General features: G+C 38.3%; 4 protein-coding genes, 1 long non-coding RNA gene and 1 pseudogene across 5 annotated transcripts; 3 read left to right on the top strand and 3 right to left on the bottom strand.

Moving 5' to 3' along the window:
• Positions 1-1,253: 1,253 nt before the first annotated feature.
• Positions 1,254-4,365, top strand: LOC148739709 (diacylglycerol kinase theta-like; annotated as a pseudogene).
• Positions 4,366-4,490: 125 nt separating this feature from the next.
• LOC148739708 (diacylglycerol kinase theta-like) lies at positions 4,491-6,040 on the top strand. Its single transcript, XM_088749548.1, has 4 exons — positions 4,491-4,505; positions 4,748-4,816; positions 5,295-5,393; positions 5,710-6,040. Exons 1-4 carry the CDS (start codon positions 4,491-4,493, stop codon positions 5,821-5,823), a joined length of 297 nt encoding a protein of 98 aa, XP_088605674.1. The 3' UTR covers positions 5,824-6,040.
• Positions 6,041-9,064: 3,024 nt separating this feature from the next.
• Positions 9,065-15,433, bottom strand: LOC148739707 (uncharacterized). Its single transcript, XM_088750098.1, has 9 exons — positions 15,335-15,433; positions 14,302-14,358; positions 12,436-12,492; positions 12,063-12,107; positions 11,733-11,789; positions 11,491-11,538; positions 11,215-11,271; positions 10,956-11,006; positions 9,065-10,502 (listed from the first exon to the last, which is right to left on the bottom strand). The coding sequence occupies exons 1-9, from the start codon at positions 15,411-15,413 to the stop codon at positions 10,495-10,497; spliced, it is 459 nt and encodes a 152-aa protein (XP_088606224.1). The 5' UTR covers positions 15,414-15,433; the 3' UTR covers positions 9,065-10,494.
• Positions 15,434-16,086: 653 nt separating this feature from the next.
• Positions 16,087-21,874, bottom strand: LOC148739706 (uncharacterized). Its single transcript, XR_015996964.1, has 4 exons — positions 21,778-21,874; positions 21,554-21,634; positions 20,397-20,441; positions 16,087-16,140 (listed from the first exon to the last, which is right to left on the bottom strand). It is a non-coding gene; the product is annotated as an uncharacterized LOC148739706 (long non-coding RNA).
• Positions 17,041-19,390, top strand: LOC111342761 (uncharacterized). Its single transcript, XM_088750031.1, has one exon. It carries the CDS (start codon positions 17,212-17,214, stop codon positions 19,357-19,359), a length of 2,148 nt encoding a protein of 715 aa, XP_088606157.1. The 5' UTR covers positions 17,041-17,211; the 3' UTR covers positions 19,360-19,390.
• Positions 21,875-24,062: 2,188 nt separating the features above from the next.
• Positions 24,063-24,869, bottom strand: LOC148739705 (G protein-coupled receptor GRL101-like). Its single transcript, XM_088749547.1, has one exon. It carries the CDS (start codon positions 24,867-24,869, stop codon positions 24,063-24,065), a length of 807 nt encoding a protein of 268 aa, XP_088605673.1.
• Positions 24,870-26,155: the final 1,286 nt, after the last annotated feature.

Genomic DNA, 26,155 nt, shown 5'->3' with positions numbered 1-26,155 from the left:
AGTGCCGGTGGGCAAGATAAGGCGAATCCTGTGTTCTGATTGCCTTTGATCTCGTTTAAGATTTTGTCCCATTGTTAATTTATAAGAAAACGGGGTTAGCTCTGTGTGATGAAGCATTTAGACCGAGTGCTAGGTCCTTTTTTTTTGCATATTTAATGCCTTACTTGCTTATCTTCGTTTTGACAGACTGCAATGCTTACTTTGAAATTCCATTACTGCTCCCTGGTGACATATGAGACTGCCTAAGAATTACGTGGCATGCAAACCGGCTGCATTTAATTATACAATGACATTTCTCCACCCGGGTTACAGGAGTGTTATTTATATAGATGTCAACTTTGGAGAGATCAATCTGTTTACGCCGTGGATGAAAGATAATGCATTTTATAGATAGCAATGACTTATCTTTGATAACTCAAAGATAAGTCATTGAGTTTTACTTTGTGGAATTCGAAAGACAATCCTGCGAGAGTAGAACCGCCGCTTTTGTCAATCAGAAATCAGGAATGGCATAAAAACACTCGCTCGCGAAGCTGGTCATATGACAATAACGACTGAGGAGGTTTATTTTTTTCTTTTGTTTTTGTAGTTTTTTACCGTTAATTACGTCACCCAATGTTGACATTGTAACTCTTTCCAGGTATGGTGTTTGTGTTATTTCCTGCCGCTGACACAGCAGCCGATGCTGTAAATAAATTCAAAAATTCCACTATGGACAACTAAGAGCTGTTTGTGAGAGTCCTACCCACTATTCATGTAAGTAGCTGCAAATTCAAGAGCAAAGGTTTTTCTCTAGAGTATTTCTGGAAGTACTTAAAAAAAAAAAGCTAAAAAAAAAAAGGATTGACCTGAATCAAAAAAGGAGTTATGCTTATCCTGTCGTTTTTGTTTCTTCCTTCTTGTAGCCTGGGCTGTTCCCCCCTGGAAGCCAACCACTTCTAGTACTTGTTAACTCCAGAAGTGGAGGTGGTCAGGGGGCCGACATGTCAGCAGCTTTCCAGAGACTGCTCAACCCTCATCAAGTGTACAGCCTCATAGAAGGAGGCCCATTATTAGGGTATGTTTAACTCCTGCCCTTCGTATCTAAAAAACTGTTTTTTGCAAGTGAAGTTGAAGTTTATTAATTACTAAGTACGTAGCAGTTCGAAAACTGATTTGTGTATTTACATAACAAAAATTAAGTCACTGTGATACAAATCTAATTTTGTCGTTTAAGTTGCATCTTGATCAGTTAGAGCTATTGTATACCCAATGCTACGAGCCTTGTTTTCTTCTCTCATCTTTGTCCCGTGGTCTAGAATTGATTATTGTGTTTGTTTTAGATTTTACGCTTTCAGATCTATTCCTGATTTTCGTGTCTTGATCTGTGGTGGTGATGGGACAGGTGGCTGGGTGTTGTCGTGTTTGGATGATGTTGTTCAAGAGTTGAAGTGTAAGTTACCTGCATCAGCAGTACTTCCTCTTGGCACTGGTAAGTGGATTGTTACAAGTGACTCCTGTAAACTGCCAGTTGGAGAAAATTTCTTTCCAGAGTCGAACATAAAGCCTTGTGTAGGTTTTGTTGTACTGGACTGTGTGATCGATCTCAAGACTCTTGCGACAAACTTGGTCAATCGGATGGAAATCTAAAACTAGCCTCGACTTTGCCTCGCGTGCTTCTAAGTGCTGGACACTTCAAAAAGTCGTGCAAACTTTCCAGTTTACTTGTTTAGGCCTCAACAGCCTTTGTATTTAAAAGAAGATCAACGAACGATCATCGATAATTATTCGAAGCTTAATGCTTCATGTGACAATTAAATGAGCGTTTCCAGCACGTGGTTGACAACTTGAGGTTTACAGTGATAGACAAACCGCTATGAGGCATTTGAAAAGCTGTCGTTTCATTCGTTAGCCCTTCCTCGGAGCATGGTAGATGGAGAATAGGTTGGAAATTGCCTGAGATTCTCGACCTCGGGGCAAGCCATTACTCATCGCCCAGAAGGGATTTTAATATTCTTAAGATTTCGCAGTCAATTTCTAACGTTCCCCCTTTGTACTCTGTTGGGAAGGACTGACGCCCACTCCCCTCTCGTGATTTATAATTTCTTTGTGGGGATTTCGTTAGTGGATACAGATTGAGATGGAAGTTGGATGAGATTCTCAGCTTGCATGTACTGATCTCTCTAGTGTTCTTCTTAGTGGATAGATAATGTTTGGGAAACTAAATTAGACTGTAAACGTACAGGTAATGATCTCTCTCGTATCCTCCATTGGGGAAGTGGTTACTCTGGCGGCGAGAGTCCTGTATCGCTACTCATGGCCATTGACCAGGCTCACGAAGTGTTTCTTGATAGATGATGTGTCATGTTTGACTCCGTGGACTCTAACGTTCCTGACACACTGTCAGACGAAAGCGCACTTGGTTGGATGGGAGGAAGAGAGGACGATCCTAGTATTTTTACGATGAATAACTACTTTGGCATCGGAATTGGAGCTGAGCTTTGTTTAGATTTTCATCTTCAGAGAGAGGAAGCACCTGATAAATTCCATAGCAGGTGAGGATGCAAAAAGAGTACATCTACTTGTTACAGTAGTTTTACATCCGCTCGATTTAAGGAACAGTGTTGATTGCTAAGGCTATTGGATGGCACTTGCAATTGATAACAAATGTTTCATAGTCTTCTGAGTTGTTCTCTTTGTCGTCTGTATTTTGAATTCGTCTGTGGGAATGTGCGTGCCCGACTCTATTTATCACTTTAGATGTCTTACAGACTACCTCCCCCTTCCCACCCTCCAAAGGTTATTAACGGACACGGAGCAGTCAAACGTCCAATAGATTTTAACTTCCATCGTAAGCGCTTTTGAAAGTGGATAGGTTAGAAAACTTCGACCTAGCGTTTTATGATTTATTGTAAGTAAGAGTTCGTCGATTCTGTGATTTTTCTTTTTTCAGGCTTCATAACAAAGGAGTTTACTTTAGAGCAGGGATAAAGAAAATGGTCAAAGGCTACTCGCGGACATTTACTCACAAAGTCGAAATAGAGGTGATTAATCTGTAGAAGGTAGATATTGGAATAGCTTACATGGTTGCCTTCATGGGATGAATTCGGTGTTCTTACAAAGCGTCTCTTTACCCACTGCGAACGGCCGAATAAACCCGACAAAATCCCGCGAAAGGGGAAGGGGGAGGATGATAATCTACGATGAATTAGCATCACAATCAGGTGGAATAGCAATAGTTACAGTAGCCTCACTTTGCGAAAGCGTTAAAAGCTCCTACACTGGGAAGGTGTGTGTCTTGTTTACAAACTTAACTCATTTAATATTGAGTGTTGTCCTAAAAACATCATCATCGTTTGTCAGTTTTATTCAACACTGAGTGATTTAACGCCAAGTAGTTGAAGACGTCTGTCTTAAAAATTTAACGCCCGAATGAGATGGTTTTGGGAGTATCCCTTGGTACTTTTTTTGCCTTTTGTACTCCTTACGGTTCCAGTGATCTATCTTTCTCTCGTTTCTCAGCATTTTCATTTGTAATTTTCTGTTTCGCTAAAGATTGATGGCAAAAAAATTGACTTACCAACACTAGAAGGAATTGTTATTCTTAACATAGGCAGGTTAGTGAAAGCTGGAAGTTGAAGTCAGTGAAAAGAATTCGAATCAGTGTTGCAGTGGTGAGATTTCCAATTGAGTGGATTGAGAAAACAGACTAAAATCGGTTTCAAAGCGTAATTTTAAGATGCTCAGTTTTCATCCTGAAGTCAAAATAGTACTAATTCAGGTCAACATGATGTATTTCATTTCATTAAAATCTGATTCCTTTACGGGAACGAAGAACGTACAAAAAGTGACCATTTTCGATATATCAAAATTCAAACTTGGGTGCCAGGATTGGGGGAACAAAACAAAGGAACAACATCGAGGTTAAGGGATGAATAATAAGTTTCTTTAGTTGTATACCTCCAAGCCTCAGAGCCATGTTAGAATTTTAATAAATCGAAAATGGCCTAATTGTCTCGCGCCCGTCATGTGACTTTGCAGCCCGGTCGGATGTAGCACCCAGACTGTATCTTGCTGGAAGGCATGGGTTCGAATCTAGTTAAAGTTGAACTTTAAAGTTTTCTTTCCTGATTTTTCATTGGTAGCAGTTCAGGTGCGAGTATCGCTTCTATACACGTGAGGGATTTTGTTTTCATTTTTATTTAGTTTTCCCTTTAATTTTTTATAATTTGTTTTGCCCGACTAGTTGGGGAGCAGGTACGGATGCATGGGGACCAGACAAAGAAGATGTATGTAATACGACTTGAATTTAGCATTGATCTCTGTCCTTTTTGTCCCAGGCAAGTGAGGTCTTTAAAAACACGCAGTCGAGTCAATCGCTATATCGGCCGATATATCAATCAAGTCTCGACCGAGTCTCGACCGAGTCTCAAATGAGTATCGGTCGAGTATCGACCGACTCTCGCCCGATATACCGACCGAGATATCGTTTGAGAACACCTACAGTAAACATGATCAACACAGAAGTAATCACAAGGGCCAACCAGAAAAGACAAAATTGCAAGTACATGTAGCCAACGAGAACGCCATCATTTGTGAGTACGAATGTTGCAAATGACCAAAACACGGTGGTTTTGGTTTTGTTCCTGATTAGTTCAGATGGTGACTTGAGATATCTGGACCCATCACAAAGCAAAGTTAATCAAAACAGATGCGATCCCGGATTCCTCTTCGACTCTTAATTGAGAATTGCTGACTCTGTTTGCAGGGTTATGCCTCAGCTTGTCACTGTGACGGTTTTGTAGAGGTAGTTGGACTTCAGGGAGTCATGCGCATGGTAAGTCAGTATCACTACCGGCTTTGCCTTTTATGCCCTAACATCAGCAGGTGGATTCTCTCTACAGTTCTCTCCCCTGAGAATAAAGAGTGTGGTCTCTGGTTTTCGAACATCGGCTAGGGAAATATAGGGTATTTTTCTCAAGTAACTAATAAGTCTAGGCAATGACACGATTTCGAGTGCAGTTGGGTGTTAATGAGCCTGAGTAAATTTCTCAAAGACAGCAAAATTGCCCCAAGAGCGTAGTTCCATACACAACTCACAATTCCACCATTTGCTCTAACGGGGGACTAACGCTCGAAACGTCAGCTTCAAACACCCTCCATGGTGGTCAATTTATAATATCAACCCAGCTGATAAAACCAAATTATGTTGTAACATCTCCACCGACGCAGCAGCACAGTTTCTTTAGAAACTGACCCTCTTTATTCACGCACTTCGATAATTTTTTTATCCATTATTATGATTTTTATTTCAGATAAATATCAAATTAAAATCAGAGATGCCTGTACAAATAGATGGTGAACCTTGGATGCAGCCTCCGGGTAATGCGATCGTGCGGCCCATACTAACACAGGTATTGTACAGAAAACCGTGTAATAACTTTGTTAAAGACTACTGGCCGGAGAAAATGAAAGGCTCGGATCTCAGTGGTAAAGTTGCACGTGGGACATCCCGAAAACCAATTTAATCTTATCTTTTTTTTTTAGCTAAGAAGCATATGTCTTTTTTCAACATTGACATCCAAGATTTCAGTTAAAGTTTATAACAGGACTACTTTAGTCAGAGTTCTTACTAAGAGATTTAAATATATGTATTGGTAGAGCAAAAACGGCTAACGAACACTTCTCGAAATTTCCTCTCTAGTTCACTTTACTTCTTGTTTTCTTTAGGCACTGATGCTTTCAAAGAGGAAAGTTAAAGTGAAAAACCTAAGAAGACCTTCAAGCTCGTCTCGTCGTCCTTCAAGTCCCAGCGCAACGAGAACTATTTTTTATGACGATTAAACAGAGTTTTCCCGGGCCTTTTCTCACGGAAGAAAATAATCTTACATATAAAAGTGACTCACAATTATAGCCGCTTCATTAGAAACTATACTGAAGATTTGTACCAGCTCTGATTTATATTTAACTTGTTTATCTTGTAAAGTTCATCTAATAAGGTATTGTTTCAGCCGAGAAAATGTAATTTTAAATTTTGAAGAAAACTATTGTCATTTGTATAGCTCTGGGTGTACGCTGTCTTGCTGACGTCTGTAAATATAAATAGTTCAGACTAAAATACGTCTTCATCAGGCGTCACCACTCGAACGTCTTGGGTGTAACTTACCATTCATGACAGAGCTTAAAAACGAAATGTTACGTCAAAGGTACGCGGTCAACAACGCGGGCTCAAGCATACGTGGTTTAAAATTTAGCGAAATTTGGGGAAAGAAAAAGGAGCTAACATTTGAAACCAAGGCATTTTGTTGTCGTCGAAGACATTTTCCTATTTCCAAAGTTTTAAACGAGAAAATATATTTTGGAAAATATTTAAGGGGTGTACAAAGTTTTTGAAGTTTCCTGTAAAACAAAAGCGGCAAGGAAAACGACGCCTAGAAGCAACAGAATTTAAAATCAACAAGGCAAACGACTCAAAATCAGTTTTCCTGCGGGAAAATCTGGCGCGTGCGCACACGTTCTTCAGCTCTGTTACCATTTTTGCTGTTGGACTCCTTTTCTAGCAACGGCCACAATACTTTCATTGAAGTGGTATAAAGTAATTCAGAAACTGCGTCTCAGCCACACTCGGTCTTTCTGTACTCGCTAGTAAAAGCGCATAGGCGTCGTAGTCGACAATACGCGCTAAAGAACCAAACTCATACCATGCTATTCTACAGTCATGTCAAAAGTACAAATTAAAGTGATAAAACCTCTGTCTTGAGGTGGAGTTCAAAGCTTAGCTTGCCCCACCAATTTATACAGAAAAGAACTGAGAATTTGAAGAGAATTTATGTTCGAATATGTTTTTAAATGAGTGTTGTACTTGTAATTATGTGTACAAAAGCAGGTTAGCCGCTGAAGTATCCATTTTCAAACAAATAAACATTTGCGCCTTTAAATTTATTGGAATGTGTCATTATAAAAAAATAGATTGATGTAGTTGTGTTCTGAAGGAATTAAATTTGTGAAATAACCTTTTCATGGCATTTTTTTCTCTTTAGAGGCAAAGTGGTTGTTGGGCTCGGAGAAGAGAGGTGACGCCTTTCTTCGAATTAAGAAACATTCAAACTGAATAATTTATCAAAGCGAATGTTCGACATAATGAGTAACTCAAGGCCATTTACCTACCCCCTCACCCGGTGCGATCACGGCTCGCTTAGTACAAGAGATACAGAAATCATTTTTGTATCAGTTCACTTTAACACAGGCCATTGTTACACATAATCCATACTGTGGATGAAATTGAAGCGAGACTTCGAATCTTCCGAAAGGGTAAACCATGAACGGACTCATGTGTAAGGTCTCCCAGATGTTTTATTGAAGGCTTCGTTTTACAATAAATCTTAACTTGGTGTCATTTTCCTCTAAATGCCACTTTTGCTTCAAAGATATTCTTACAGTAAACTAGTCATGTTTGATGAACACGTTTGAACAAAGCTTTCGAACAGTTTGAATACCTCATAATACAATGAACTAGAATTCTCGATATGAGTTAAAAAAATCTAAAAGTGAACTACAAATTAGACTTCAAAACGCTACCAAATACCTATTTTTGTGGTATCCAAAGACCTTTCTTCTTTCTTTTTTTTTTGTGTTATGGTTAATATCAATAACAATGACGAATAATGTTAAAAAAGTGGCAGACGTCACTGCAACTCCCAATGATTATATTGTTTGTAAACGAGTTATAAAAATTCTAGAAATGAGCTATTTAGATCATTTGTATTCTATAAAAAGTCTGTAACAACGACATCTTACCCGTTATATTTTGCTGTTGTTGTCTTCCTTTTTTGTCTACTTTCATCGGTTTTATTCATTTAGTTTAATTTAATTTAAATGGCGTAAAACTCTCTCATGCCAGTTGTGGGAATGAACTATTCTAATAGCTGTTGTTACTCGTTACTCAAACATCTTTCTAATTTTTTTTTTTTTTTTTATAATCTGCGCTTATGAAAAACGTCGAAACATAGCAGAAATTACGTCACTCTACCTTTAACTACCATAATGTCCTCATGAGAGTTACAAAAATTCAAGAAATTAGCTACTTAGATCATGTTATATCTACCAAATATTTCATAAGTAACGTCTTTACAGTAAGTTTTTCAATTTTTTCTGCATTTTTACCTTAGTTTGTAATTTTTAACTAAAGATACTCGTGAAATGAAACAATTTGACACGTAATCTGTAAGTAATGAACTATTTAGATTGCCAGCCTGCTACCAAATATCTAGTGAATGATGTTTTGACCGGTACACTTGTCTAAGTCTTTCTTGTCAAATGTTAGATGCTTCATCGTTCTCAACGATTAAAACGCAATCTGAGAGGGAATTACTCTTAAACGAGTTAAACAAAATTCTAGATATGAGCTATCTAACTTTTTGTTTTACTGATAAATCTCTGATAATTCTTATAAAGCGCGTTGATGTTTTACTATTGTGATCGCATCATCAGCCTGTTTGTATTCTTTCAATATTAGATGTACTGATCTGAATTTGGTATCAAGCAGAAAAAATAGAAAAACTTCTGATAATACTTATTAAAGGGCGTTGATGTTCTACTATTGTGATCGCATTATTAACCCTTTTTGTTCTAACAACAACAAACATATGAAACATATGTGTGAACTGCGGTTATGAGACGTATATGAGAACGATCCTTCGCAGTAAAGCACTATTTGAGCAATAGTGAAAATCAGACCTGAAAAAAATTTCAGGCCTGTACGGGACTCGAACCACTGACCTCTGCGATACTAGTGCAGCGCTCTACCAATTGAGCTAACAAGCCAACTGGGAGCAGGCCATCAAATTAATTCGATATAAACCCGTAGATGATAAATCAAACAACAACAAATATATGGAACATATGTGTGAACTGCGGTTATGAGACGTATATGAGAACGATCCTTCGCAGTAAAGCACTATTTGAGCAATAGTGAAAATCAGACCTGAAAAAAATTTCAGGCCTGTACGGGACTCGAACCACTGACCTCTGCGATACTAGTGCAGCGCTCTACCAATTGAGCTAACAAGTACTAGTATCGCAGAGGTCAGTGGTTCGAGTCCCGTACAGGCCTGAAATTTTTTTCAGGTCTGATTTTCACTATTGCTCAAATAGTGCTTTACTGCGAAGGATCGTTCTCATATACGCCTTTTTGTTCTTTTCAATATTACATGTATTGATCTAAATTTGGTATCAAGCAGAAAAATTCGGAAAAGAGAAAAGTAAAATTCTGAGATAGTCTTGACCCGTACATGTGTCTGAGTTGTTCTTGTCATAGATGATTTTTCCTTTTCCTTTCGAATGAAAAGCAATTATAGGGCGAGTGATTCTCTCAAACGAGTAAAAAAACATTCTTAAAACGAGCTTTTAGATCATTGGTATACGGCCGCTAAAAATTTTTGATAATTGATTTAACGGATTTCCCCTAATTAAATTCTAGGTATTTGTTCAATATTTGCCTCTCTGTTATCTAAACTAGAGATACTATTGAAACTGAACTTTCGAAAGTTAATTTAAGCGTTAATTAAACATTTGCTTTGGTCAGCTATCATGATTCATGTCCTATTATGAAATCGCAGTTTTGGGAAAAACTGAGATAGAAGTGTGGAAGGAAAGTAATCAGGTCATCGAATCCCTTTTAAACTGAGAACAAGCTCTGAACAAGCTAAAAACTTACCATGGTAGTGAGCCAAACATTAGTTCTAAAACCGGTGGAGCATTTCGAACCAAAATATTTACTCAGCTATATTATTACTGATAAGAGGGATTAACTTCAATGGATAGATCAGCATGCAGACTGAAATGTCTTATTATATTGGGAGCGTAGCCAGCTTTTCGACTTGTTGCAGGCCTGTACCATGAGAAATTTCAAATTTTGTTTCAAAATTTGCAAGAGTTATGTTTTAAGAGTCAAACAGGCGAAAGACAAATTGTAGAACCAGCTGTACAGGATTTTAGGCTGGCTTCACCCGTGATATCGTTGTGTTTCCCTTTATCCATTAGGTTTGAATGTGGTCTAAGAACTATGGTCTATAGAAACATGCTGAGAGTAATAGACTTGAATATTAGATGGACATACATGTTACAAGTGACAAAAAACTAACAAAAAATCAAACAAAAAATATACATAACAAAATGTTACAATTGACAAAAACAAACAAACACAAAATACAGACAAACAAAAAACAAACACAACAAAACGAAACGAAGATAGACTGCCACTATACGCCTACTTAGATATCCTACCTATGTAACCATATAAGGAAGATATCAGACAACAAGCTTACTAGTTAACTAATGTAAACATTAAACTGATTAAAAAAAAAAGAGATTAAAAACAGATTTTCTGATTGAGATATTGCCACAGACAGTACATATAGATTCCTACTCAAGAACTACTTTTCCTTTTCCTTGAATCTTTGAATTATTCTGTAGCCCTCGAGGTGTCCATACTAATGGTAATGCTTTTGGCTCTTGTTAAATGTCTGAGACAAGGGGAAAAAGCACACTAATTATTGAAAACAAAACCAGTTGGTTGCTTGATCTACCGAGCCGGCAGTCCGTTAATCGGTTTAATAACCAACTTGGTCCAGGAAGCCATAATATAAATCAGTTAGTCTGTAACCATGCCCACTGGTCGGCGGACAATCTGCCAGATAGTCAGCCTTTGTCACTCAGCTACAGCTCAGCTAGTTAATTTAATCTCACAGCTTATTGGTCAGCTAGCCAGTTAGTCAGTTGACCAGATTGTCAATCAGTAAGCTGGTTAGTAAATTAAGGACCACACGCAAGTATGAACTTATAACCATATGGAACGAGAGAACTCCTCAGTGCAGCCCAATAGCCACCTAGCAGTTTTTTTTTTATTTTACGTCACCTTATGAAGCATTGTGTAGACCACAATTAGTACATGGTGGTTAATTTATAAGGAGAGTTACCTTTCTCTGCGACGTCCATGTTAGGCTCAGGCGCATTCTCTTCTTCTTCATCTTCAGAATTGATGTAATAGAAAAAATTTACTTTAGTACTCAATCGTTCAATATTGTCTCTATTTAAGTTTCTTAAATAATTATTAGACCTTTGACCAATTTTCCACCAGAATTTATCCAGTGATTACCAAGTTAAAAAAGATGCTTCAAGAACTCACAAAATGTTTTAATATCTTAAATACCTAATCAAAACCGCAATCACCTTTACCTTTGTCACTGGGCACTGGGATCTCTTCTCTTGTTACTTGCTCCTCAGACTCACCAGCTGTGTGAAAGGAAAGTTATCAATTACAAGTTTGCATAATTACAGTCACGGTTTTTCTGTGCGCTTGAAAATGAATGTAAATAAGTGGTCTGCAGAACAAACCCGGCCCATGGCCTGCTATTAAGCCAGCAAAATGACCCAATTACTTGTGAAGCTCATAACACATGTTATACAGCGTATTAAAATGTGTTTCTAAAACTCGCAAATCATTGTCTTTACCTTCCTCAGTTGGTCCTTTGTGTTCAGGTTTACGTTCACCTTCTTGACCTGCATGAGTACGATTGAAAAAGAAATTGTACTTATTGAATTATGTTCATTTGAATACTTGTAATGTTGCAAAGTGAGCGAGAATTGTGGATGGATCCCAAGGGACAGCACATAACCTGAACATTCGATAATATTAAGATAGCGCCTTAACCTCCTAAGGACTAATCAATGACCACTCTCTCTGTCTCCTTTACCTTGGTCACTAGACACTGGAATCTCTTCACTCTCCATTTGCTCCTCACGTTCACCAGCTGCGTGAAAGCAAAGTTGTTCATTAGAATGAATTATGAGTTCCTTTAAGGGTTTCATCGAGAATTACAGTCATTGTTACTGCGTTGGCTAGCACAAATGCCTTCATATAGATACGGGAGCCTTGATATACATCAGACTCACTGCCCGCTATGAAGCCAGAAAATTGGCTCAGCTGGATGTTAAGTTACGAAAAAGCTTGTCCTGTAGGCGGGAATAAATGCAAGATATGTTGGACAGTGTAAAGTTCCTGAAAAGCGACTAATTTTTTTTACCTTTTCCAGTGGGCTCTTTAGGCTCAGGCTTACTTTCTCCATCACCTGCGCAAATAGATTTAGAATAGATTGTGTTAATTCAACTATATAGATTTGATTAGAACCTTCGAAACTTTTACATAAGTGGTCAACTATTACCTACTTTTCTTCTTAAACTTCTTTCAAGAAAATTCTTTATTTGATGAAAAGGACATGAGCCCCCAGTCGTTCAGTCTTGTGTTACCCAATCTTTAACCAATTCTTTTGTTTTACGAATGTGTTTGGAAAATTCTCCACTATAGCTTTTCCTGTGACTTATAAGTAAAAAGAGATTCTTCAATAACAGGTTGCCTTGGCATATCGAGTAACTTATCAAAACTATTCTCTCCTTTACCTTTGTCGCTAGGCCCTGGAATCTCTTCTTTCTCCACCTGCTCCTCAGATTCACTAGCTGTGTGAAAGTAAAGTTGTTATAAAGTTGCATAGGATTTCATCGAGAACCGCTGTCACTGTCACTGCGTAGGCTAACACGTCTTCAACTAGTTACTAGGGTGTTTATAGATGACCCGGCCCACTGCCCGCTATCAAATTGAAAACTAACAAACTGGTTTATGCAGTGATGACTCTGATCTCCACCACAAATCAGAGTCAATGTGCCAGTTTTTCGATAAACGTGGTTACCCTGTTTCTGTACTTCAAGCGGGTTATCACCGCGCCCAACCTATTGATCGACTTTCAGCACTACAAACGTCGCATAAGGAAGATTCCGACCGCATTCCATTCACTCTCACGTTTCACCCTCACAACCACTCAGGTAAATCCATCATTCTTAAAAAAATTAAATTCCTTTAGAACGATGCAGACACAAGCACTATCTTTTCGCAGCCTTCCCTCATTTCATTCAAACGCGACAAAAACATAGGCAATTTTTTGGTCAGAAGTTCTTTTCAGACTAATGAGCAATCAGGCACTTTTAAATGCACTCGTGCACGATGCAAAACGTGTCCTTTCATTCACAACACTGATAAAATATCGGGACCTAAACGATCCATTAACATCACCGATCACTTTACGTGTACCTCCGCCAATGTAATCTATTGCATAACTTGCACTTATTGCAAAAAGATATACATCGGCGAAACAGGCAGAAGACTAGGTGACCGATTCCGAGAACACCTTCGAGACGTGGAAAGGAATGACAAGGACACATCGAAACCAGTCGCTAGACATTCTCATTTACCTAATCATTCTAAGTAACATATGGCAATCTGCGGTCTTTCCTTACACTTAGGTACCACGGAAAGCCGTAAAAATCGTGAACAAAAGCTCGTCTTTCAAACCGGCAGTCTAAATCCCACAGGGATCGACGAACGCTTTTCATTCCACTAAAATATTCTTGTTTTTCTCGTTGCCATGTTCCCACCAATAACGTGGCTCCATTCTCTGCCTTTAAAAGCACACACAACCCACAATTCCTCTATTCGCTCCGACGAAGGGCTAAAGCTCGAAACTTCAGCTTTTGTAATCGTTACGGTGGCCAATTTACCACTTCAACTTAGTTGATATATCCAAATTATTTCGTTACTCCCACCGACGCAGCCCCAAACAGTTTCTTTTGAAACTATCAGCCTTTATTCATTGGCATACATGTAGTTAGTCGTTAACATCATGAAAAAATGACTTTCAATGAAGGTGCAAATAAATGAAACGCTCGTTTTTTTAGAACTACTTTATATTGAAAGTATTCAGATGGTATGAATAGTAAGGTATTGTGCTCGTTTAGACCAGCCATAATTGCTATATATTTCAGCTGTTGTATCAACAGGTGTAAGTTACACTGACGATGACTGTCCATCATTTAAGAAGAGCTCTTGCAAGTACCCTTGCCTTCAGTCACTTCTGTTTTCTGTCTGTAGATCCACCATAATAATTAATTCCAAATAAAATAGTACTTTAGAGGAACTAGACAATTTTGAACACCAGAACGGTCCATCGGTGTTAAACACTTCTACTTACAGAGGTAGTCAGTTATTACCTTATTTTTTAAGCTTCTTCAGAGAATGATTAATTTGATAGAATATTGCAATATTACTCAGTAATATTTTGTTTAGTTAAGCGTTTTTAAAAAGTCATTAATCTTTAGCCAATATCTCCAGTAGAATTTTTCCAGTGACTGTCAAAGTAAAAGTGAGGCTTCGATACCCTAGAAAGTGGCTCAACCCCTTGAATGACCTGTAAAAAATCATTTTATCTCCTTTACCTTTGTCACTAGGCCCTGCAATCTCTTCGCTTCCCACCTGCTCCTTAGATTCGCCAACTGTATGAAAGCAAAGTTAGAATAAAGTATGAATGCTTCAAGGTTATGTTTTGGACTTATGTGATAATGTCATATGGACTCTCACAGTCACTATGTAGGCTAACACAATTCCTGCCAAATAAAGATATGAAGCGGTCTACATATTAAACCCATTGCCCGCTTGTAGGCAAGCAAATTGGCCCAGTTAGCAAGATGCCAAGTTCATGAACAGCATGTACTGTTAGCGAGAGTAAAGGCGACGTATGTTAAACAATTAGGAGTTCAAAAAATCAATTCATTGTTTTTTAACTTCGCTAGTGGGTTTTCCAGGCTCAGGCTTAATTTTCCCTCTTGAACTGCACCAATAGGTTTAAAATAGATTGCAATAATAGAATTATTTGCATTTGATCTCTTTCACTCGCTGAAATTATCGAGAACTCTGGGTGGAGCACCAAAGCATAACGTCAGTTTTGGAGGGTGTTTAAACATTCAGCTGTTGATTACTATCACTTCTTAAAATTTTGTTGAAGGACCACCAATTTTCTTCATAACTTTTGTCTTTGTTACCTCTCGTCCTGCGGGATAAGTGCGATGAGTGCATACCCTTGACCTACTTGTAACTGCCCCGTTAACATTTCCAAAGCGTTAACAAACAAAAAAGTAGAAATCATAAAAAATAACTAAAGACCAAGCTGGTGTTAGCTTTCCCTCAGATTTTTTTTTCTAACAGCCTTGAACCTCATGTTATCGATGTAAATCGATATCATGATATCGTGTAAATCAGGGTTCTACCGATAAAACGCCTTATAATCGCGATATATTTTGAATGTTGCATCAGTAGCTATAGGTTATACCTACAGCTCCTGTCCCTCATAAAAAAAGGTATTTAATTCGATGTAAACTAGCACTTTCATAGAACTAGGTAAGTTATCAACATCAGAGCCTTGAATTGGTCTGTAGACACCCCTACTTACATAAATAGTGAACAATTAATTACCTTCTTTTTGTCTTCTTCGTCGGTACTGGCTTTCTCCATGGTGAACAGTAACTGCAGCAATACAAAGAGCACCTTTCATTTGACTGAACTGCTGGTTGTTTCGTAGAGGCTCAAAAGTTAATTACTCAACTTATTCGAGTCTTGCTAACAAGTAGATATAAACATAACTACGTACCAATACAAGGTAATTTGTTACGAGAGCAAGAACAGCTCTATGCAACATGCACTGACGAGCCTCAGATATTACAACATACTCATACAATTATCTTACTTTAATTCAGCCAAACTAAAATTGATCCTTTGAAGGTTTTAACCAAGTGTTGCTGATTTTCTAGTTAGACATCTATTTTCGAGCCCTTTGACATGCATGCTACTAGTTTTGTGCAATTTCCTTTTGTTCGTTAGTTTAACCGGCAATTTTCTCTGACAACCGCAAACTTGCCAATAAGAGGTTTTTCGATTGCGCTGATCCGTTAGGTTCAGTAAGAAAGGAAGGAAATACCAACCTACTCTCATGAACTCATTCATAAGACAGACTTAGAATCTGTGATTTGATTAGTGATTATGACGTTAAAAATACGGAATACCGATCTTATTTGTATGACAGAAAAATAAACAGTACAGTCAAAGATTCCATGCACCAGCTTGGAAGTACCATTCAATACTTTGGGTGGTACAAAGCATTCCTTAATTTAATGTTCTTTAAAATAGTGTACTTTCCTTCAAAATAAATGAAAATTAAAATGACCTTATACCTTTTACAGTCTTTTCAGTGGCTGGTCGGATGTCAAAATCATCGTCATAATCTGTTTCAAGGAACAAGTGGAGTAGACCATTACATGATGCTTTTGGTTCGTGTTTTCTAATTAAATATATTACTATACTAATGCATTATATTTGATGATAAAAATTAACGGTAAAAAACTACGACGTTTCGAAGTCTGCATGACCTCATTATCAAGTAAAATGTTAAAACTGATGTAAAATTGTAGCACAGAGATTATATACAAATAAAATGTGATAACTTCATTAGAATAATGAGCGTTCATTGTTATTGGTATCAGATCGTGCAGTATATGTTTAAATAAATACTTTTGCACGTATTGAGTCAGACTGCGTGTTTAACTTTGGTTTTTGTTCGCGAATGAATAACATTTCGTGGATTAGGCAGTCCATTTTCCCGCGGCATTTCTTGAGAACGGAAAACATTTTCCCCAGGCCAGCGGGCGCTACACCGTGGGCCTCCCTCAGATGCTTGCCAATGACAGAGGCTTTATGTTCTTCTATGCGTTGATGAAGATGGCGTGTGGTATAACCGATATAATCCGCATCGCACGAATCACATTTAAAAGTGTAAACAACGCATTGGTGGTTAATTAAAGCGGGCTTCTCTTCTTGTATCTTGAGCTTTCCCTCGATCTTACGACTCGTGAAAACTGGTTGTAGGTCAGTTCCGATTTTCCGGCCAAGATCTTTCAGCTGATGTCTTTATCACATTTTATTTGTATATAATCTCTGAGCTACAATTTTACATCAGTTTTAACATTTTACTTGATAATGAGGTCATGCAGACTTCGAAACGTCGTAGTTTTTTACCGTTAATTTTTATCATCAAATGTATTTCTAAACATTCTCTGATTAGAATTCTAAAACGGGAGAATCGACTGCACTTGTTCAGGCGTCTTGAACAGTTAAGCAGTAAGCAAATCAAATCTGATGGAGCCATTGAATTTCTTCGCCTTTGCCAGAATGTAGATCTTACACCAACCTTCGCCAAAGTCGACCAGACGAAGTCGAAGAACTGGCAACAATCATCGAAAGCGTTCTCAACAAATGTCATCGCCGAGGAGCTAAGATCAAAAGTGAAACAGAATGCTATGTTAAAGATGGAAATGAACACCATCTATGACGAAATCCGCCAACAATGTTCACCGCTACAGTACATGCTTACCTTACGCGTTATGACAGATCTTCGAAAGAAACTTTACGAAGACGTAATGACCAACCACACGAGAAAGATTGCAAGGTTAATTAACAAGGAATTTGACGTTGACGAACACATTACAAACATCTCATCGTACCGACTGTCATTCTTTGAAAAGTTAGTTCTCTGCCGTGGTTTGAAATTCTCCATCGCTCAACCTGTGCCAGCTCGTGATGTAAAAGCCAGCTTTGAAAAAGCTTACTGGCGACTTGAACCCACATTACCGGAGGACCAAAAAGAATTAGCCGCCGCGACTCTTCGCTCGATTGCCCTGAATTATATTCAAAGGAGAGGCCCAAGACCACCCAAAGGACTGCAACAAGCCATAAATCAACTTAGACGAAGGGAAGACATTGTCATTACAAAACCCGACAAAGGATCTGGCGTAGTAGTAATGGACAAGACAGAGTACATCCGTCTACTAAGTGATGCTTCCATCAAAGACACAACGAAGTTCACCCCTATCAACACAGAAAGACCAAAAACACGCGGCCGGCCTCCTAAACACTACCATCCCTTACTACAAAAAGAAAAACAGCTGGAGTCCGTCGTCAGAAAAATCCTGCCAAAGCCGATTGCTGACACAGTTTGTCGCAAAGGTTCCCGGCTTGCTCACCTTTATGGTCTTCCAAAGACTCACAAACAGCAACTATCAATGCGACCGATACTATCATCGACTGGGACCTACAACTTCGCCCTGGCCAAGTGGCTTGAAGAGAAGCTTAAGCCCCTTTCATTAAATCAGCACACTATCTGCGATATCTTCTCCTTCGCCGAAGTGATAAGGGAAACACCACTCAACCCGAATGACATTCTCGTGTCGTATGACGTATGTGCTTTATTTACCAACGTGCCACTCGACGAGACTATTGAGATCATCGCTGAAAAAGCCTTTAAAAACAACTGGTTTAATGAAACGCATGGTCTCAACCTCACAAAGACAGGTCTTACCGAACTTTTAAGAATAGCAACCAAAGATCAGCTATTTCAGTTCGACGGTCAACTTTATGAGCAGGTGGACGGTGTGGCCATGGGCTCGCCCCTGGGACCCCTTATGGCAAACGTTTTCCTGTGCTCCATTGAAGAACAACTGGATCGCAACAACAAGTTACCAAGTTTCTACAAAAGGTACGTCGATGACACATTAGCCACGATGCCAAATATTCAAGCCGCAACAGCTTTCCTTTCAACATTGAACGAATGCCATCCTGCCATACAGTTCACAATGGAAATTGCTGAAAACAACAAGCTTCCATTCCTCGGTATGATGATTGAGAAAAACGGTTGCCACCTGACAACAAGCGTATATCATAAACCAACTGATACAGGACTGCTCTTACATTACCAGAGCCATGTCGATCAGCGTTACAAAAGATCTCTGCTGAATACAATGCTGAACCGAGCTTACCGCCTGTCATCAACGAAAGAATCTTTTACGAAGGAATGCCAGCATCTCAAGCGGATGTTTACTAAGCTTAAGTACCCAGTGAAACTCATCAACTCAGCTATCGCCTGGTACACGAGTTCTACGATCCAAAGCCGTCACGAAACCCCAACTGAACTTGACGCGGCTACACAAAAACCTGTCAGAATAACTTTACCATTTAAAGACCAAAAATCGGCCGACACAGTAAGACATCAGCTGAAAGATCTTGGCCGGAAAATCGGAACTGACCTACAACCAGTTTTCACGAGTCGTAAGATCGAGGGAAAGCTCAAGATACAAGAAGAGAAGCCCGCTTTAATTAACCACCAATGCGTTGTTTACACTTTTAAATGTGATTCGTGCGATGCGGATTATATCGGTTATACCACACGCCATCTTCATCAACGCATAGAAGAACATAAAGCCTCTGTCATTGGCAAGCATCTGAGGGAGGCCCACGGTGTAGCGCCCGCTGGCCTGGGGAAAATGTTTTCCGTTCTCAAGAAATGCCGCGGGAAAATGGACTGCCTAATCCACGAAATGTTATTCATTCGCGAACAAAAACCAAAGTTAAACACGCAGTCTGACTCAATACGTGCAAAAGTATTTATTTAAACATATACTGCACGATCTGATACCAATAACAATGAACGCTCATTATTCTAATGAAGTTATCACATTTTATTTGTATATAATCTCTGTGCTACAATTTTACATCAGTTTTAACATTTTACTTGATAATGAGGTCATGCAGACTTCGAAACGTCGTAGTTTTTTACCGTTAATTTTTATCATCAAATGTATTTCTAAACATTCTCTGATTATAATGCATTATACATGCGGTAATATTCTTGTTTATTATCCAACTACACTCCGTAGAGTAGAAATAACGCCCAAGACGAATACAAATATCACACGTTATTTGTATTTCAGAGAACCGGTTAGACAGGTTTTCTCGAATCGGGCAAGCAACGAAGTGAATTGAAGTTACAATTTATTTTTCTGACGATGAAGAGTCGGAATAGCTGGCAAATATTGATTCAAGTTTATTAGATAAATCGAACGAAGAAAAGCAGCTAGACGACAATGGTATTTCAGCATTTATGGAAGAAAATATAAACAGCAAAACGACAAAGCGCCAACTCCGTTCCGCGGCTAGGCATACTTCTGTCACGCACTCCCCGTAAATAAATATCAGAAAAATTCGCCCGCACTGAAATAAAAATTTGGCTGGTTGGATTATAAATAACATATTAGACGTTTTTGTGTGTCGTATCGCTCAGTATTTTTACTCGTTATTTAAATTTTGACTCGGGCGTAGGGCGAGTCAAAATACGACACAACCCGCAAAAATACTCAACCCTACTACACAGCGAAACGTCTAATAAGATATATGTTTTCTATTATTTATGGATTGATGATTGTATACTAAGTAATCCAGTTATTAAAAAGAAGACCTTACATACTTTTGTTCAAGTTTACTGTTAGCTTTACATTCAGAACTGGACGCACGCAAGCGTAAAAAACTTGCACCAAAGCTTAGAAATCGCGTCAAATTAGCTGAGTTCTCGATGGATACAAACTTATGTTACACAGCCTATATTTACATCTGCAAGATTGTGAGTTTTATTTCAATTAACAAGTAATAATACCTGAGGAAGATGCACTTTCATCCCCTCTACAGGCTTGTTCCATCGCTGTCGACAAAGTTAAGGAATATTTTTAAGTTGGAGTTATTTATCATATAATAAAACCAAAAACTTAAAACAGAAAAAATTATAAACAATTATTGGATGAGGTTTTTGTGATATCCGGAATAACCAAGGTAGAGGTAAGTGTTATTAGCCGAGGCCCAAGGCTGAGGCTGATAACACTAACCGAGAACTTGACTGTTCCGGATATCACAAACACCTCATCCAATAATTGTTTTATTACACATTCGACACTTTTGTCGATCTGTTAGTATTTTCCGAATCTTTATCTTCAAGTAATTTCTCAATTTCTCGCTGGGTCGATGATGCGAATCGAGAAGCCATTCCTACTTCGCTGTCCGTGAACTAGACATTGCTCCACCGGAAATCATACATTGCGCGCGCAACCTACAGATTATTTACTAATCTGTAGGTACAGATTAGTGAATAATCTGTAGGTTGTGCTGTTTCCCAGAATTAACTGTGGGCATTTAGCCAATGAGAAGACAGATGGTGACAGCAATGTATAATAATGATCAATATCGACGTATCATTCGTTTACTACGGCTGTCTCGTATATGGGTACGAAGGTATCTTTCCTTCTATAATACACTATGCAGGTTACTAATGGAAAGGGGGGAGATCTCAAGGGTAGGGGGGTAGAAAGTCCTTAGGAAGACTGTCACCAGAATTTTTAGTGTTATCTAAAGAAAAATATAAAGATAGGTGAACTTGGTTTTCTCCATGCAGTTATCAACCAAAAGTGATAACACCAAAGCTCATCACATTTATAACAGGTGGGAAAACCCTTCGTCGATCTTTTCTCTGTTCAAACCCACATAAAGAATGTATCAGAGCAGGAAAGGAATGTCGTGGTTTCGCCCTAGGTATTTCAAATTGAATTTACAAATATTCTGGTAAATTTAGTTAATTAGGCTACATATACCTGCCAAGGAAGTTCAGCTACAAAGTCAATCCCGGCATAACCATCAACATCAGTATTATGGTTGCAAATTTTTCGAGTGGAATAATTTCCTTGGTATTTTTCCCATTTGATTGTTTTAATTTAATTTTTGCAAAGTGCTGTTTAAATATAAGTACACAGACGGAGTACTGACCTAGTTGCGGATCAGGCAATTCAGGGACTTCCTCTACTGGGATTTCATGGTATTCTATTTCTTGCATTTCAATATGTTCTCCTATGGGCAAAAAAATAGGCGAAAAAAAAAAAGATTATAAAAGGGAAGAAAAGAAAGTATAGATAAGTGACATTACAAAAGGTTGCCGAAGAAGACAGGGGATATTTCATAGGTAATTACATTGAGAAGAACTATATCTTTACCCTCCTCGTTGTTAGCATGTGCACCTTCATTTCCAAAATGTCCCTGCTGATCATTTTCTGCTTCTTCTATTTCATAAAACAACAACAATAAATCTGTCTTGATCTTCTATGATCCAAACAGAGAATAAGTCACTGCCAGGCTTATCCAAACAGTTATTACAATGAAAAACATTCTACAAGTCAGATTTGTATCTTTACCTTGAAACTGAAGACAGAGATTTATCGCTTTATATTTTGATAGTAACTTAAAAATGTCCGCTCATATTTTTATTAAAATGGGTTTGGTAAATGGCACCAATTTGTTTCAACATTCCAAGAACATGGTTTTGGAGATACCAATCTCCATAAATTGAATTGAAATAAGGATTTCTACCACCGAAGCCCCGCTTCCCCCATGAAACTTCCTTAGCCCCTATTTCTACCCTTGAATTCAGAGTCACTCCCTTGCCTGTTCGTGCTTTAGCTCCTCGTGTTCTTCATTACAATCCCATTTTGCTCATTTCAATAATTTTCTCAGTTAATCACAATAAAAAATGAAAAAATACAGATCACTTTTTACCATTTCAAAGCATTTTCACTCTTATCCCCCTTGAAAGCCCTAAACGCAAAACAATTTGAACCAAGGCACTAACAGAAAACTTGTACAAAAATTGTTAAACCTTAAAGTTTGTTTATTTCGAGGTGTGGAACATCATTATTGTTATCATGGTATTTTAAAATAGAACATAAAACTGTACCTTCTTGATTTTGCCCTCTGTTGAAAAAAGATCGAACATTGGACCACAGCTTCCTCAGTTTTGGTTTCAGTATAGCTTGCACCTACACATCAGAAATTATGGGATAGTTAGTGTGAGACTCTTGAATAATTAACAACTATTCACCGAAGTGGAGGTGGTTAGTGGTGGATATTTACCAAGCCGCGAAGCGGCGAGGTAAATATCCATCGCTAACGACCGACACTGAGGTGAATAGTTGTTTTAGTATACACTAAAACAGTGAGATAATATACACCACCAAAAATTTATTTTAATTCATACATTCCAGCAACGATTCCAACATTTTCCCGCGCGTAACGATCAAACGCGGCTCGGATCGCGGTAAGTGATTTTTTGTTGTAAAAACTGCCGTCACGTTTCTTCGCTGACAGATAAAATTTCCTAAGACATTTGTTTAGCTCTTGTGGCGACATTTCTTCAAATGGTGTTGCAAACTCTTTCTGTATTTGAAACTGTTCTGTAAAAACTACCATTCAACTTTGATTTTCAAGTGAACAAGTGAGGTTACGCAAGATTAATTTGCATTTGTAAACAAAACCTTTTTCTCATTGGTTTTTATCGATAAACTACCGGTTACCATTACCTTTAAACACGGCCAAACCAAATTTAGTCGCTTTCTCTGTGTTTTCAGGGACTGATTCGTCGTTATTTGAGTGATTTATTCGCTTGTCACGGATGCAAACCAGCACGCCATTTTTTCCCAAGTTCCTCGGAGGTTAATAGCAAAGGATTTTCGGAGTTTGACTTGCCAATCAGAGCGCGCCTTCAACGCTATCCACTGTTTTAGTATATACTAATCTCTATTATATTTAAAGTGCCCATAATATCAAAAAAATGTTTTTCGCTCATCTAATTCTACAATTCACCAGATGAACTTCTGCGAAAAAAAATGTTCGATTTGGATAAAACGCAATTTTTTGCTTATTTCATAAAGACATTCAAATTTACCGCCATTTTGTTCCACCATTCGCACCAGTCTTCCTCGGTTTAAAGTGAGTCGTGACGTAGGTTCAGGAACACGTGATTTTGGGTTCTGACTTATCTCACTTGAAAACAGGTTGGAATTTGCTTCAGAGTAGTCTCCATTTAGTTTACAATGCCCGAAAGGTGCGTTGCCGCTCTTTGTGACAACGTTGGTTTTAAACTTAAGGTCAAGTGAGGTTCCTGAACCTACGTCACAGGCATCAGTCACGTGGTCATTTTGAGCACGTTACTCTTGTAATCAGCGGTAGGGGTCGACCGCAAGAAAATAGAATTTTTAACTTTGTAAAAATTCGTAAAAAGATTGCGTTTTATCCAAATCGAAAACTTTTTCACCGAAGTTCATTTGGTGAAATGTAGAATTAGATGAGCGAAAAACGTTTTTTGACATTATGGGCACTTTAAGTTGGTCTCCGTGGTCAAAATCAACTCGTTTTCATTCTTTTTTTTATGTCAACCGTCACAGTTACAAAATTAAGTTGTCAGCCTGCTCTGACACGAAAGCAGACTTAAACATGGCAGTATGCCCTATTCAAAAGTAATAAAAAATAAACCTGTTACCTGTGGAGTAGAAAGCGTATACAGCAATGGGTTGACAGCTGAATTGATCGGCAGAGCAAACACTGCAATCCATACTGCCAGATCTCCAGGTGGATCAAATGTTTTCTCGACGTGCGACTTGACGCCGATAGCAATGATTGGTATCCAACACAGGAAATCGGTCAGAATAATGAAGAAGACTCTTTTGGCAAGAGCCCTTTCTCTTTTGGCCTGGGAACTTTGTGCTCTTGCTCGTATTTCACGAATAGTTCCATGCGCTCCGAGCTGTTTGCTTGACGACCATGATTTCAACAAGATGGCAATGTAAGCCACCATTATGAAGATAAAAAGAGAAAAATTCAAAACGATAAAGATGGAAGTGGAGTATTCCCAGCCTTCTTGTAATTGCGGGGAAAGCTGAAGGGGCAGGCACACTACGTTCTTGCCATAATACCAGTCACCGAAATAGCGCATTCCAGACAAGGGAAGGAATGCCATAACGCCTCCCACCAACCAGATGACTGCACACATTATACGAGTCTGCCTTGGTGTAACTTTTGCAAAAGTGTAGGGAAACACAATGTTCTTGAGCCTATCCCATGCAATCAAAGAAATCATCATAACTGACACCTCACTTGAAAGGATAGATATGGCGCCATTGAAATGACAAAACCAACCAGTGCGCCACTCATAGTCGTGCAGGTAGTATTCCCCCGACCATTGTAGGTCTTTTATAGCTATAATGATAAGGTAAATACCCATGATGCCGTCTGAGATACCCAGATTCACCAACATGATAGACTGGACCACATTGTTATCAGGGAAAAAATACTGCCACCCAACAACAAACAAAGACCCAAACAACGACAGAAGACCGACAACCCAAAGACTTCTCCTTGGAGCAAGGTTACGGAACATAGAGTGACAGCTTGCGAAGTTGTCATTGAAAGAATAGTCGCAATCGGCATCCTGCCTGGAAAGATCGAGGTGGCAACACATTAGGTTGGTGTCCAAAGTCCTGGATTTGCAAAAAAAAGAGAAGAAATATTTAGCATTAATAACAACCTTACATGGATAGAAAACAATGGGCATTCAGTGATTTAGATACATTAAAGGTTAATGATCTGCAAACGCTTAATAATTGGTGATTGATTGATAACATACACTCTTATTAAAACAATTTTTTTAGAGGGGTGATTGAAGTAATTGCTTATTATGGAAGGAGTCTTACACTCTGATGATGTACTTCAACTGCTGGGTGAAAAGTCCTCTAGGGAGCTCAGCCATCAGGTTGTAGTGCATAAACCTGCAATTTTGAAAAATAATCAGAAAAACAATAAGTTGGATTGTATAGAAATTAAATCAAAAAAATTAATTTGGCTTACTCCAAAAGATGTATTTGAATTGAAAGAATGAGATTCATTTATTATTGTTAAAGAAAAACAGAAAGCACAAAAAAGAGGGAAAGAAAAAAAAGAAAAAACCCAAGAACCCTAAATATTTTATAAGAAAGCCCAGCTTTGTAGTTAATTTTATGCAACAAGGTTTACTTGCTTAGATGAAAATCTCTAATTTGCCGTACACTTACAAAAATCGCAATTCGTGGGCATAGGTAAAATTCGTGCTGGAAACGTTTTGTATCTTATTGCCGAAGATATCTCTGAAACGAATAACATAATAACTCACAATTAGTAAGTAGACAGGGTCTCACGATTGCCTGTTTCCTCATAAATTTACATGGCACTGCTGTGAAACTATCTGGCTCTCAACCATGGGTGTTTGCGTTTTTCTTATAGCTAACCTTGCTTGCTGAAAGTATGTTCACAAAAGACCATATTTTTAGTCAAACATAAATCACTAGAGCAGTACTTTGTTAATCAGCTTATTTTTATTTACTTGATATTAGAATTTGTGAACTTAAATCTCAGATTTTAAATGCTTCTGTTATATTCTTTCCATTGCTTCAAGTATTCTAATTTTTTTTCTGCTTGTGATTAACTGTACTCACAGAGCTTTGAGGTTTCCGACGCCTTTAAAAAATTTGTCAGGCAAAGTCTCGATTTTGTTCTCCGAGAGATATC

Source organism: Stylophora pistillata, chromosome 2 (assembly GCF_964205215.1).
Source record: "Stylophora pistillata chromosome 2, jaStyPist1.2, whole genome shotgun sequence".
Classification (NCBI taxonomy): Eukaryota; Metazoa; Cnidaria; class Anthozoa; order Scleractinia; family Pocilloporidae; genus Stylophora; species Stylophora pistillata.
This window is presented reverse-complemented; position numbering and strand designations above follow the sequence as displayed.